Source organism: Alligator sinensis, unplaced genomic scaffold, assembly GCF_000455745.1.
Source record: "Alligator sinensis unplaced genomic scaffold, ASM45574v1 scaffold1208_1, whole genome shotgun sequence".
Lineage (NCBI taxonomy): Eukaryota > Metazoa > Chordata > Crocodylia > Alligatoridae > Alligator > Alligator sinensis.
Window position 1 is genome coordinate 32,998 of NW_005842782.1, and position 13,139 is coordinate 46,136.

At 53.9% G+C, this 13,139-nt stretch overlaps 2 protein-coding genes across 4 annotated transcripts in view; one reads left to right on the forward strand and one right to left on the reverse strand.

Moving 5' to 3' along the window:
- Window positions 1-4: 4 nt before the first annotated feature.
- On the forward strand, window positions 5-1,456 carry PPP1R11 (protein phosphatase 1 regulatory inhibitor subunit 11; the record flags this gene model as incomplete). Its single annotated transcript, XM_025217035.1, has 2 exons — window positions 5-134; window positions 964-1,456. Coding segments are annotated over 2 exons (336 nt in total), but the record flags the coding sequence as incomplete, so codon positions are not given.
- A 148-nt stretch (window positions 1,457-1,604) lies between these two features.
- The window catches only part of LOC102372425 (RING finger protein 39), a 15,451-nt gene continuing 3,916 nt past the window's right edge, over window positions 1,605-13,139 (reverse strand). For 2 of the 3 annotated variants that reach the window (XM_006034899.2, XM_025217057.1), the window contains exons 2-4: window positions 11,251-12,376; window positions 6,319-6,341; window positions 1,605-5,435 (exon numbers count right to left, since the gene is read on the reverse strand). In XM_006034899.2, coding sequence (XP_006034961.1) covers window positions 5,432-5,435; window positions 6,319-6,341; window positions 11,251-11,586 — 363 coding nt within the window. In that variant the 5' untranslated portion in view covers window positions 11,587-12,376 and the 3' untranslated portion in view covers window positions 1,605-5,431. Of the gene's footprint in view, window positions 5,436-6,318; window positions 6,342-11,250; window positions 12,377-12,807; window positions 12,971-13,139 lie in introns of those variants that run through there. The other variant, XM_025217056.1, reaches the window with a different exon arrangement.

Genomic DNA, 13,139 nt, shown 5'->3' on the forward strand with positions numbered 1-13,139 from the left:
TCCCCTCCCCTCCCGCCGCCCGCAGGAGAACCGCAGCCTCACCATCAAGCTGCGCAAGCGGAAGCCGGACAAGAAGGTGGAGTGGTCCAGCGACACGGTGGACAACGAGCATCTCGGGCGCCGCTCCTCCAAATGTGAGTGCCGGCCTCGCCCGCCGCCCCGGGCTCACGTCCGGTGCCAGCGCCGCGCTCACGGCTTCACGTTCAACCCGTGACTTGTCCTGCCCGCGGCGCGGCACGGCGCGTCCCCCATGCTCGGGGCCGGGGAGTCGGCACGCCCCCGCACGGGGCTCCAGACTCCCCGGCCCGTGCGAGAGAGATGCCTCTGGTCGCCCACGACAGCTCCTCCGCCCGCCTCGCTGCTTCCCCGCCCGCGTCCTGGCCCCGCCAAGCCGCCCCAACACCACGAGGGAAACGCTCTGTGCCCCCTTCTCCGTCCTCGGGGCACCCAGTTTGCCTGACCCGGCGCTGGGCTGGATCTCGGACTGCGCGGAGGAGATGGGCCCCTGTTACTTGAGCCAGCCAGGCCCTGTGCCCTCCAGACAGGACAGGCCTCGTGCCCCATTGATCTTCTTAAATCCCTCTTCCCTGTCAGGAGCGTGGCGGCCTCGTCACCATCTCCTGCTGTCGGGGGGCGACCACTTTTCTCCCCTGCTGCGAGGGGCCGAGCAGCTGACCTGGGGTCAGTTGTGTAGGGGCCTGGCTGCTGCAGGGGTCACTCAGGGCAGTTGTGCAATGGGGTGTATGTAGCAGAAGGCCTGCAGAAGACGCCCAAGTCCCATCTCGGCCTCCCCTGTTTCTCAGAGACCAGGAGCTCTCCACCGGGTGTGGGAGGGGGCTGTAGAGCTGCTGCATGCAGGGGGCAGCTGTGAATCTTGGAATTGCCTCCGTTTCTCCGCCTTGCGTTGTCACATCCCTCCTGTCGTCCCCCTCCCCCCGTTCCTCCATCTCCCTTCCTGCCCAGGCTGCTGCATCTATGAGAAGCCACGAGCCTTTGGCGAGAGCTCGACAGAGAGTGAGGACGAGGACGATGAGGGCTGTGGCAACGCCCACTGCATCCGAGGCCACAAGAAGGGCCAGGGTGGGCGAGCAGGCGGGGGAGGAGGCAGCGGCAGCCCCCGCAAGGCTGAGCCACCGGACCACAGCCATGATGGAGCCATGGAGCACTGAGCCACCCCCTCCTCCTGCCCCTCAGGGGACCTCACCCCCTCCCCTCCCCTCCCTCCCCCGCAGATGGACTGATGGGGGCCAGAGCAGGGGACGCACGTGTTTCCGTCTGTCTGTGTGCCTCGTGGCCACGTGAGCTGCTGTTCTTGTCCGTCTGTTCGTCTTCGTGTGTGGCCAGTGAGTCCGTCTCGTGTCCTGGTATGGAATGTACTGAGCAACGGGGCTGGACGTGTCCCACCCCCACTTGGCTGATTTCTCTCCGCTTCTCTATTAAACCTTTGTATCAGTGACTGGGCCCTGCTGTTTTCTGGTGCAGAGGGGGAGCCGGCCACTGCCAACTCTGCTCAGGGTCCTGAACACCAGCTCACAGCCACTCCCCTGGCAGAGCTGTGCCAGCCTTCGGTGTTCCCCACCACCCTAAAGCACGACCTTTGGCCCTTGCTATTTCCCGTTTTATGGCTGCCGCTGGATATTGATTGTAACATATGTGAATGTATCCTGTTAAGGAAACCCTTTCTGTTTTGTTTTCCTACATGGTGCTCCTCTTTGTACAGAGGAGTCCTGTGGGCTTTATCTCAGAAACCTGGGGAAAAAGGGAAGTGATCTCTCTCTCTCTTCTCTGTCATATATTAGAAATTCAGCTCCCCTCTCTCCCCTGGAAGTCTCTATGGATGACTAGAGAACTGTTGCATTTGCAGCCTCCTGGCTACCAAGGAAATGAAACTCAGGACAGTGATTTGTATTTGATTTGGTACCCTTTATTGGCATCTAAATCTAAAAAAAAAAAAAATACAGAGGGTAAGAGTCTTTCAGCGACAGTCAGTTTCTACCCGTCTTCCAAGGTCTTCTGGTCCACATGTTGACCTCCTCCATGGAGATCTCCAGCAAAATGGGGAAGGCAAGACCTGACCAACTGATATTTATTTCTAAGATAAAAAGAGAAATTATCTCCCCAAGACCCAGTGCTGCACCTTGTTTTTTTTTTTCTTTCTGTATTACAAAGAATGAACTGGATTTCCTTTGCCCTGACTCTGTTGATCACCTTGAAAAGAGTCCTTTGCTGCACTTGGCCTTGCCCCTGTGGTTGTTGGCGTTCCATCACCCAGAGATGCTGGCATCTCGTCACCTGAGCTGTTGACATGCTTCCCCTTAGTGATGAGGAGAGAATGGGAGGCCTGGGTTCAGGGTCCCTGGCTTGAGGAAGGAGGTGAGGAGTTATAGGTAAGACCCTGCAGTGGATGGGGAGGCAGGGGGTGTAGCTGTGCAGAGGGGGTGGTGTGTGTGTGTGTGCGTGTGTGAAGGGGAGAGACTGCACACATGCTTGGCCTGCAGAAGCTACAAAGCATGCATTCCCTCAGGTTATTATTTTGCCCTTTGGCAATCTTAAATACCTCTGCAATGCTATTTTTCCCCACCCCCACCGTTAAGAGCTGTGCTATCTGCTGCCTTTCAACACTCACCAGTATCATGGAGCTTTTTTGCTTGTAATAAGAGGCAGATAAGGCACAGTGCCCCTAGAGGATAGTATTGTTGCTGTCAGGTTTAATCTCTTATCTTCCTGTAATTCTCAGTCCAAGTACTAAGATCTGCCGCATGTATGCAGCCCATTCTGGGGAGGAACATAGCAGCTGAGTAACACTTGTACAGTAACGCTGCACAGGAATTACTCATCCTGTTTGGAAATAGAACCACCTCTGCTCTGCACAGCCGAATAACAACTGTGCAGCAGTGCTGCAGATGGATCGACGATCAACAGTAAGAGGCATCTATCTGTAGGGAATGAGAGCTCCCTTACATTAAACACTATACAGAGATGTTTCACTGCATTGAAATGAATCCACTTCTGGCATGCGGTACAGAGGCCAGCTGAGAGCCAGACAGCGACCCTGCAGATGGGTGGCTTGCCCAGCACTAAGATACAGCCACCTCTGGTGTGCAGCACAGTAGGTACCTAATAGTTTCTTACAACAGCATAAGGGGAAAATGGAGGGGGCTGAAGTATTAAGAGCTAGGCCATGGCTTTGATTTCTGAGCAGCAGAGCCTGGGAGCTTAAGCACTATGTATGTGAAGTGCTTTGCTATATTTCATTCGGCTTCTGTTTCCTGAGACAGCATAGTGCTCCCTGCTAGCTTACTGGGAACAATGCTGATGAAGGGTATCTCATGCCAGCTTTGTGCTCTCTGGGAGGGAACCTAGGGGTCAGGACATGTAGAACTATTCTTTAGGTCATGCTACAGAGGCACCTGCTTCTAGACTGATTGCACGCGTTCAAACCTGGCTGTAGAACATAACAGATCACTGACTCGCAGCTCCCTGCTACTGGCCCCGTGCTTCCTGAGCAGCTAACACTGGAGGATCTAATAATAGCTGGAAGGGGCTGGAGCCCAGCCCAATCCCATCAAGAACTGTTTCCCTGCTTCTCTCACCTACAAGAAACATGCGGAGACAGGAAGGTTGTTGGTAATGCATCAAAAATCCAGGTGGAGTTTCCGATCCGCCTGAAGCCCCCCGGCAACCTGCTTGTGGGGACTGGTGCTAAACAAGCAGCCTTTAAGGGAAGCGCTTGGCACAATCCATCCTGGAGGGATTGCATTTTATGCATCAAGTTGGAGCTAACATTTGCCTTTTATGGGAAAATTCTAGGAGTTGCATTGTTCTTAGAGCAGACTGGGCCTGCATGTCAGGATTCCTGGGTCCTATTTCTAGCTGGGGGGAGGAAAGTGGAGTTTAGTGTTTACAGCTGGGGGTGGGGAAGTGGAATTGAAATTCCTGGGATCTGTCTCCAGCTTTGAGGAGGAAGTGAGCTTGCAGAGCAGGGAGTCCAATCATTAAGACTTGGCATCTATTCCCAGGCCTGGGAGACAAGTGAGGATGGGAGAAAACCGCTGGCACTTAGGACTCATGGGTACTACTCCCAGGTCTGTTAATGCCTTTTGCCAGTCATTTCCTTTATGCCTCAGCTGGTCTTCAAAACATAACTCCTCCTTGTCAGTGCTTCACTAGGATGAGATGAGAGTTGTTCCCAGGAGATGGACTCACCTTGGCCCCAAATGCACGTCTGACTTTGCTGGAAATTCCCCCAACTCGCATAAAAAAGCAAGACACAGGTAGCAAGGCCTGAGTGAAGCAGTGCTGGTTTCTGAGCCAGGTCTTGCCCACCTCTGTCACAGAATGAATGGTCCCCATCTCCCTTGTGAATTTATTTTCCAACTTGCAGTAGGGTAAAGGGCTGAGATAAATGCACATTAAAAATAGGCAGAGCGCATCAAACATAAATACAAGGCAATCCTGGTGGAGTCAGGGCTATGTTGGGGAAGTGGCATAAGTGCCCTTGTGGGAAGAGGGCAAGTAGAGTGAACTGAAATGCTGCAGGCAGGAGGAGTTGGGATATAGAGCCCTTCTCCCTGGGGAGTCTTGGCTCTGATCCTGCCCCAGGTCAGGGGCACACGCTGGCTCAGAAGGGTGGAGACTTGAACCTCAGGCTTTTCCCCTCCTAGGGAAGCTACCTTCAACCGATGGCCCCTGAAGTCCCATATGTACCCGATGCCCTGCATTAAGGGGAAATCTGGCTCTTAGCAGGGTCGATCTCCGAGTTGGCAGGCTGAGAACCGACAAGTCCCAGGAATCCCAAGTGCCTGCTGCTCTCTAAACATAACCCCTGAAAGTACCGAGCTGATGCTCAGCACAGGTTGCTGTATGTGCTTCTGCCCCAGCTCCTCTGCATGTGGCAGGTGGAAGACAGCTGTCATGACCCACCCTGACCCCCTCAAGAGGGGTGAGGTGCCTACATGTTTTGTGGGCCAGACATCCTCTTCTACCGCGCATCATGGCGAGAACAGCAAGCTGAATGCTCCTGTGGGCCCAAGGCACACCAGAAGGGGCACAGCATCCTCATGAAAAGCAATCAGTAGCTCCATGGTGTCTGAATCCTAGGAAGCCATGTGTCCCTCATCACAGTCCAAGATGACCTGTATCAGCAGCATGGACCTGGGGACACAGCAGCACCTAGTAGTGCCCACAGCTCTGCTCCAGGCTTCTCAGCTCACCCTTACTATGGGCAACTGCTTGGCAGCTTCAGGGCCTAGTCGTCCCCCAGGTCAGCCCTCTGCACCTCACAGTCAGAGGCAACAACCCAGCATCTCAGCACACCAGGGTCCCTCGGGCCTGTCCTGGAGCAAGGGCTGCTCAGAGGTCCAGATGGATGCTTCCAAGATGGTCCAAGAGGATCAGGCGGGGTCAAGCAGTGTAGAGATACAGAGACATGTCAGCTGCAGGAAGAGGAGGAAAATATGAACACTAATCACCCCTGTAGCAACAGGGATGGGCACGGATGGCCCACCTTGTGCTCAGATGCAACCACTTCTGGGGTGGAGTATGTGGGTTGCAAGGATTTCTCACCCTGTGCAAAATGCAGCTACTGCTGGGATGTGCCTACAGGAGGACAGCCCAGCAGATGTGCTCCACTGGGATTGCTCAGCAGAGCAGAGGCAGGTGCCTCTGAAGTGAGGCAATGACACTGCACAGGAAAGCACTGGCTCTGCACCAAGATGCAGCCACTTCCTTTATGAGAGGAAATAAAGGAGGACCCTGGCACCCATAGAAATAGCTGGGAGAGGAAGTGGCAGGGAGCCGCTTCATAGAGATGGGCATCATAGGGACCCCATCCCCTTTAGTCAGCAGCCCCTAGCACTGTACCAGGCACTAGACTTGGCACCAGCTGGGAAGGGAGACTGCGCCAGGCTGAAGCCCCTGTAACACAGTGCCCCTTAGTGCTACACAGGGACATCAAAATCAGGACAAGCTGCAAGGAGACAGCACTCCCTTCGGCCCCACTCCAGCAGCCTGGGTATCCCTCAGCGTGGGGAATGTTTCCATCAGCTGTGAGCAGTGCCCAACCCGCTCCATCCCTGTGGCCTCCTCCCATAAGCTGTTAGTGTCTGAGCTGCTGCCTCTCATCCTGTTATCATGGGCTCCCTGTCCCCGAGGGAGGGAGGGTGCTGGTTGCTTCTCTTCCCCAGTTCATCCCTGGGGACAATCATGGGTTGGGAAAAGCAGAGGAGGGCACGGGCTGTCTCATTCAGGTGAATGGTACATGCAAGGACTCATCCTTCCCAGACCCACCCACAAACCCCAGGAGATAGGGTCACTCACCAGCTGCAGATCTTCCCAATGTCCTGCTTGAGAGAAGACAGAAGAGATGGCATTACACAGAGGGACTTGGGATTCCTTCCAGCCCTTTGCCCACATTGTGCCCCCAATATCTGATTCTTAATGTATTGTCCACTCAGGAGATGAGCCACCCCAGCCCCATCTGCTCTGACTCCTGGGATGCAGTTTCTGCGACACACCCCTTTCCCTCCTGCTCCTACAGATTGCACCACCTCTCTCAGCAAAAATGACTGAGCCAGGCAGTTTCTAAGGTGCCACCCTGCCCTGCCTTCTGCCTGCCAGCAAGATGGGATTTCTGGCTGGACAGAGAGGACAGAGCTGTAGGTCCCTGAGACATCTTTGCAGAGCAGGAACAGCACAAAGCAAGCCAAAGGGCCTCAGCAGTAATGATGTCTCTCAAGCTCTCTGTTGATACTGCGGTATAAGGAAAATAAGCCCTCACTTTAGTCACTGGAGCCCACCTTCCCATTTCAGAACCCAGGAGTCCTGGCCCCCAGTTCTCCCTCCATTAGGCCTTGCTCCCTCCCAGACTGGGGGACGGAGCCCAGGAGTCCTAGCTCCCAGGCCAAGGGGAGAAAAGATTGAATTGGGAGGATGCAGCCCCTGGACACACGGGGCCACTCGTGGATATACTATATAGCATTAGGACACATTTTAGGATGAGTGCAAGCATATGTGTGCACACATGCATACGTGCATACACACACCCATACACACACCCCACCCACAGTCAGCCCTGTTCTTAATGGCAATTATGTTAGACCTAAATACAAAGTATCCCTGCTCCATGAAAGTCCTCTGCAGAAACTCCCAGCTGGTGGCTCTGGAGAGCAGGTGCTCCGATCAACTAGGGAGACAGCTCAGACTCCAGCAGGGAGATGGGTTTGCTGAGCTGTAGAGGAAAGCAGGGAGAGCAAGACCTGAACAAAGGAGAGGGAGTGACTCAATTTTCACATCTAGGCTACAGGTCAGAGCCTCGTGCTGCTCCATAGAGGGAAAGGGACATGCCAATGGTATGGCACATCATCACGTATAACACATCAAATTCTTTTTGCCAGGTGAAATGAAACTAGATACTTTACTAATAAGCTAAGGGGCTAGCCCTATACTATTTAGTTCAAGATCAAAGCAAAAAAACCAAATGTAATTGTTAGAATGTGCGCTGATTTGCTAGATTGCATATATAGGTTTTAAAAATGCAACTGGGCAAAGTATTGTGTCCTTAGTCCTGTCATCATTATACTTAAATATACATCTCGCATTCAGATTCATAAAACAAAATCTGGCCTTCTTGAGCATCTTGACAACACCTTCACTGTCGGTTGTGTCTACACCTGTGTTAATATTACTACATCTGAGTTAAGTTTTTTAAGTAGAGCTGAGAACAGTCTGTGGGGCTGTGAAATAGGAGAGAGAGAGAGAGCGAGAGACATTACCAGAAATGCCTAACAAACAGCAAGATTGCAGGAGAAAGGATAGTAGAACATTGATACTATTAAAAAGAAGAGGTGGTTATTAACACTCCTAGAGTGGAGAGAGATTAGCAGGAAGGACAAAGATGATAATAAGCTACAAAATTATTGACTCCACATGGCCTGAATAGGAATGCCTCTGCCCTTCCCAGACAATTGGTTTTAATGTCTGGGTGGAGAAGAAATTAAAGGGGGGTGCAATTGTATCCATGCACCCCCCCTTGGATCCACCCCTGGGAGAGTCCTCCATAACTCCTGGCAGTGCAAGTCAAACATGCACCTCTGACTACAGCCAGCAGGAGGCAGGAACTCAGCTACATTAACAATGTTCAGGTCAGGCTAGACCTGAAGGGAGCAGGATTCACAGTTTAAGGTCTACCCATCTCTTTTCACCTATGTCCTGGCAGCCTGGGCATGCCATGGGGTGACAGAGAAGACAGGGCAGGCAGGGGCTGGAGAAACCATAACACTCCCCTTGCAGGATGTGAACAGAGCACCTGACCCTGAGCCATCCAGGTCGTCATAGAGAACAGGTCCGCACTCATCTATTGCAACCAGATGAGGATGAACAGCCTCAAGACCTGGAGGTGGGAATGCCTCTGAAATCTCTCAGGAAGGTGCTTCATGATTTTGATGCCTGGTGATCTGCTAGATCAGCTGCAGACAGCACATGGGGCAGAAGTCTGGCCAGGAGACCATCGGGGCTTCATTCTCCTCCAAGAAGTACAAGTCCTTGAATCACCCAATTAGAGGCAGCATCACCTTTACAAAACTAGCTGGTCATGTCCTGTAGTCCAGCATGGAGAGGCCTGTCCAATCCAAAAGTCCCCCGTGGATGGTCATCGCTATATGACTGAGTAGACCCAACCACGCTAATGAGTTTCTCATTGAAAAAAAAATGCAGTTCAGTAAAATCTCAAATGTTCGGTAGGAATTTTGGTAACTTTTTAGATGGGAAACGACATCAAAATGTTTTGTTTTGACATGGCTGTCTTGCTTCATTTCCTGTCCCAACGGGGCATGATTGTCCACTGTGACCTGTTCCTCATCTCTAACATAACATAACATAACATAATGTTGAAATAAATCCAAATGACATGATAAAAAAATGCCCTGACTCAAGGTTTTGTGGAATTTTTGTTTCATGAAGAATTTTGGGAATCAGAATCACATTTGAATATTGAATTTTGAATCGTCCCAATTCAAATCTGAATTATTGGTGAAAACCATTTGAAACAGCATGTCCTGAAGAACTGAAACCCCAGTCCCTGATCAGCTCTGGGTCTTGAGTCCACAGGGGGCAAAGTCAATATTTGTTAGTTTGCCCACAGGCAGCAAGTGTTCATTTCCCATGAAAGGAGGCCAATAAATTTACAGCTGCTCCTTGGAGGCAAGGGGCCTTTAACTCAGAGGCAGAGGCAGGTGGGGGGCTTTGAGGTCTAAGGGCCACAGGTTCAAGAAAATGGCAGAGGGTGCTGAACAGAACAGGTGGGAAAAGTGAGAGAGGGAAGAACAAAAGGAAGGAGAAAGCTTGGAAAGAGGAAGGCCTGGGTTTGTTGGAGCTAACCAATAAGGCCCATACCTGAGTTGATCCTTTAATGCCCTGGACTCCTGGCACTAGCTGCTGTTGCTTCCAGGAATTACTAAATTAGTAAATTCCTGAAGGTTGTGTCTACTGCACTTGCCATACATGGGGATGGAGAGCGCGTGGTGAGCAGAAAGGCTGTGATTCACCAGGGAATGTGGCCGGACTGCCACGGCACAGCTGGCTGGGCCATGGCCAAGGGCGTGCCCCGTGGCTGAAAACGTGATTCCAGGATGCTCCGTGGGCCAAGGATGATGTAACAGAAACAGGGCCTGAGGGCGAACTGTGTATTTACATTCCACGCCTTGGCCTGGCCCGGCGCCATTGCACATGGGATCCAGGCCCACCTGCGTGTGCAGTCAGGTCTTCACGGCAGGGTGGGGCAGGGAGCCAGGACTCCTGGGTTCCTTTCCCAGCTCCAGGAAGGACGGGGTGCCCTGTGGATGTAAGCAGCTGGGACGGGCATCGGGACTGCTGGATTCTTTTCCTAGCCCCAGTTATGGGAGGGTGGCAGAGCTCTGACACCACCCATGGACAACACACATGCGGGGGGCACCAGCGAGGGCCTCCCAGCCAGTGTGATGCAGTCAGCCCCAAACCCCTAGAAAGCACTCTGTGGTTCACACCACTGAGCACTTCCAAGAGCAGACAGTTAAGGTGCTCGGGTGTCCCAGTGCCCAGGGCACCTGGCCCACTTTTGTCTGGTGATGCTGCCCCATGGTGTATTAACAGAAGCTTCTTTGTGGTCATGATGAGCAGCCCCATGCCCAGTCTAAGGCCTCACTACCTCCCTCTGTTCAGCACAGTCCTCTGCTCAGCAAGCGTTCCCCTGGAGTCAACTCATCCTCCGGGAATCCTTAAGCAGTCTCCAACAGTAGCAGATGGGACCAGCCATGCCAGAGACACCCCTTGGCATCTGAACAGCAACCCCTCCTCTAGCAGCCAGGATCACCTCTACCCCTCCTAGGCCCAGGTCTGGGCCACATGGGGAGCAGCTGTGGGATGGTCAGAAGAACCAAGTACATGCCTGGAGAAGCTGGGGCTGGTGGCCCACCATCAGCTCATACCTGGCTGCCACTGGAAGGGTCACATCCTGCTCCAGGGATGGGGAGCAGAGGTACGGGGTGTGACCCTCCTCTCACTCTCGTACACACAGAGCAGGGCTGAGATATTCCAGCAGGAGGCTGCCGCACACAGGCATGCACGTGCACACACACACAGAGGGCAGAGCTGATCCCCTCCGACAAGGAACAGGCGGTCACATGCATGTGCGTGCGCGCGCACGCATGCACGCACGCGCACACACACACACACACACACACAGCAGGGGTACATGCAGGTGCTGCGTATCATGGGGGAAGCCAAAGCACCGGAGTACTGATCAAATCACTTGTCTCCTAGGGTGGGGCAAGGACAAGCCCCTCGGGGCTCAGGTGGGGAGGTTTTGCGGGTAGGGACACGCCAGGAGATGTTTTGCCAGGTCTGCCAGCTTCCCTGCCCTTTGCTGATAAGAACCAGCTAAACTGTCCCAAAGGCCTGAACTGAGCACCCTGGTGAAGACTCCTGGTATCACCACCCCTGCAGTGGCTCAAATCAATTAACTCCTCTTAGCTGGGGTCCCCGCCTCCCACAGAGCAGGTGGGGCGGGAGGGTAGTCTGAAAGTCAGGGGGGCTCCTGAACTTCCCCACCAGTCCCCATTGTTACCCCAATGCCTCTGTGCAGTAGATTGCATACCTTCTTCTCCACCCTTAACCCCCATTATGCTTGTTTGGGGGGCCCCTGATTCAATCCCTGTCCTCCCTACTGCAGCAAGGAGTCTCCCAGATAACAACCCTGCTTTTCCTATTGCTTCGTACCTTCCTCTCTGGAATGACAGACACGGGGAGGCAGCCCCTGCGCCCTCGCCGGCACTTGGGGGTCAGAGGGTCCTGGGCTGTCTTGGCGCTGAGGTTCTGGGCGATCTTGACCTCCACGGCCAGCTTGACGTGGGTACGGAGGTTCTTCTTCTCAAAGACCCTGTGGCACTGGGGGCAGGACAGGACCCGCGCACCATCTCGGGCCCAGAAGCCCGTGATGCAAGCCCGACAGTAGCTGTGGTCACAGTCCAGCAGCACCGGATCCTTGAAGCGGTCCCGGCACATGGGGCAGATGGTGGAGCGGTGAAGCTGAGCGACAAGCCCCATCCCTTCCATAGCTGGGCTCCCTCCTCCTTGAGCTCCCGCCTGCTCCTGGCATTTTATACAGGGAGAGGAGGAGCCAGAGCAGGGCTGGGCCCTGCAGGTAAACAGCCCCTTGCGTCACCAGGTGGTTTTTCCATGAGCAGGGAGACCTGGGCACCGGAGAAGGCAGCAGGGGAAGAGGGCTGGCTCATGAGAGGGGCTATGCAAGGGGTGGAGGTGGGAGCCAGGCCTCCTGGGTTCTGCTAGCAATGCAAGAATGGCAGCGAGGTCTAGCGGTTAAAGTATGTCCGGGGTATGGGGGCTAAGAGGGGTTCTTGGAGGGGTGTAGAGACGAGTGGTGAAAGCAGGGAGAGAAGACTGACTCTGACTTGTCTCCTGGGGAGGGCATGGAGCCTTCCCGCTATCAATTCTGGGACAAGGAGGGTGGAGAGGCCCGGCCAGATCTGCCCCACGTTTCAAACCACCACCCAGTCCTACTGCCAGAAATCAGTAGCAGAGGGCAGTGAAGACCTAGCCAAAACCACCTGGCAGAGAGACACTTGGCACAGGATTTTTCAAGACCCCCACAGTGGGGAAATGGACAGTGGAGAGGATGTTGAGACAACCAGACTGGAGGACAGCGGCGAGGGCAACAGCAGCCGCATGCCCTCCAGTGAAAGCAGCAGTGGAGGAACTGAGTTTTTAACCCCGTATTTGGGGACAGGACAAGGAGACATGGGGGGTGAGGGAGACGCTGCCTTGCGGGCGGGTGCGCAGGAGCGCCGGTCCATGGGTGCGGATATTGTAACCAGTGTGCGGGTTCCTGTGGTGGGTTAAGGAGACAATGATCAGTAACTAGAAGGCGTGTACATTTATAACCTATATCTATGTATAAGTATAGATATATATTTTTACCAAGAAAAATAATCAAAACACTGCCCAGCTTTTGCTATTTGCCCCCTTGCTGTAACCACTAGACCCTGGTCCCCCTCCTTGCACTGCACATACAACCCAGGAGCCCTGGTCCTTCCCCCGAAGCTAGAGGGCAGGAAATGTTGTGTTGAGTTAAGAGTAAGGGTGAAAAAAACATTCCTCCCATAGCTGGAAGGGGTAGGGTGACAGCGGTGGGGAGTGCTGGGGCTCAAGACTGGACAAATGCACCTGCCTTGTGATTACAGGCCCCAGGGTGGAAAAGAAAGACCACAGGTCACTGATAGGGAAACTGAGTCACAGTCTGGACCATCAGGGTCTCACCGTGAGGGGCAAAGCAGGATCGGGAGTCCTGTTTTAGCCTCCTCTGGCCTCAACCCCCTGGTGCCTATTCCTGACCATGAAGACTGATGCTCTAACCACTGAGCCAACTGCTCCTTTTGGTGCATGCCTTTCGAAGCAGTCACACACAGAGGTAAGGTGCCCTGGTGTCACCCCCACTTCCTCACAGCCCTGTAAGTGTCCCTGCCAGGCTGGCTGCCATGTGCACTGTGGTAGTGTCCGTGGGGCCCTGCTGAGATGGGGGCCTGGCTGTGTCAGGTGCTGCACGGGCAGTGGGAGGTCAGGGCCCTGCTGTGAGGTGCGGCACACGCACG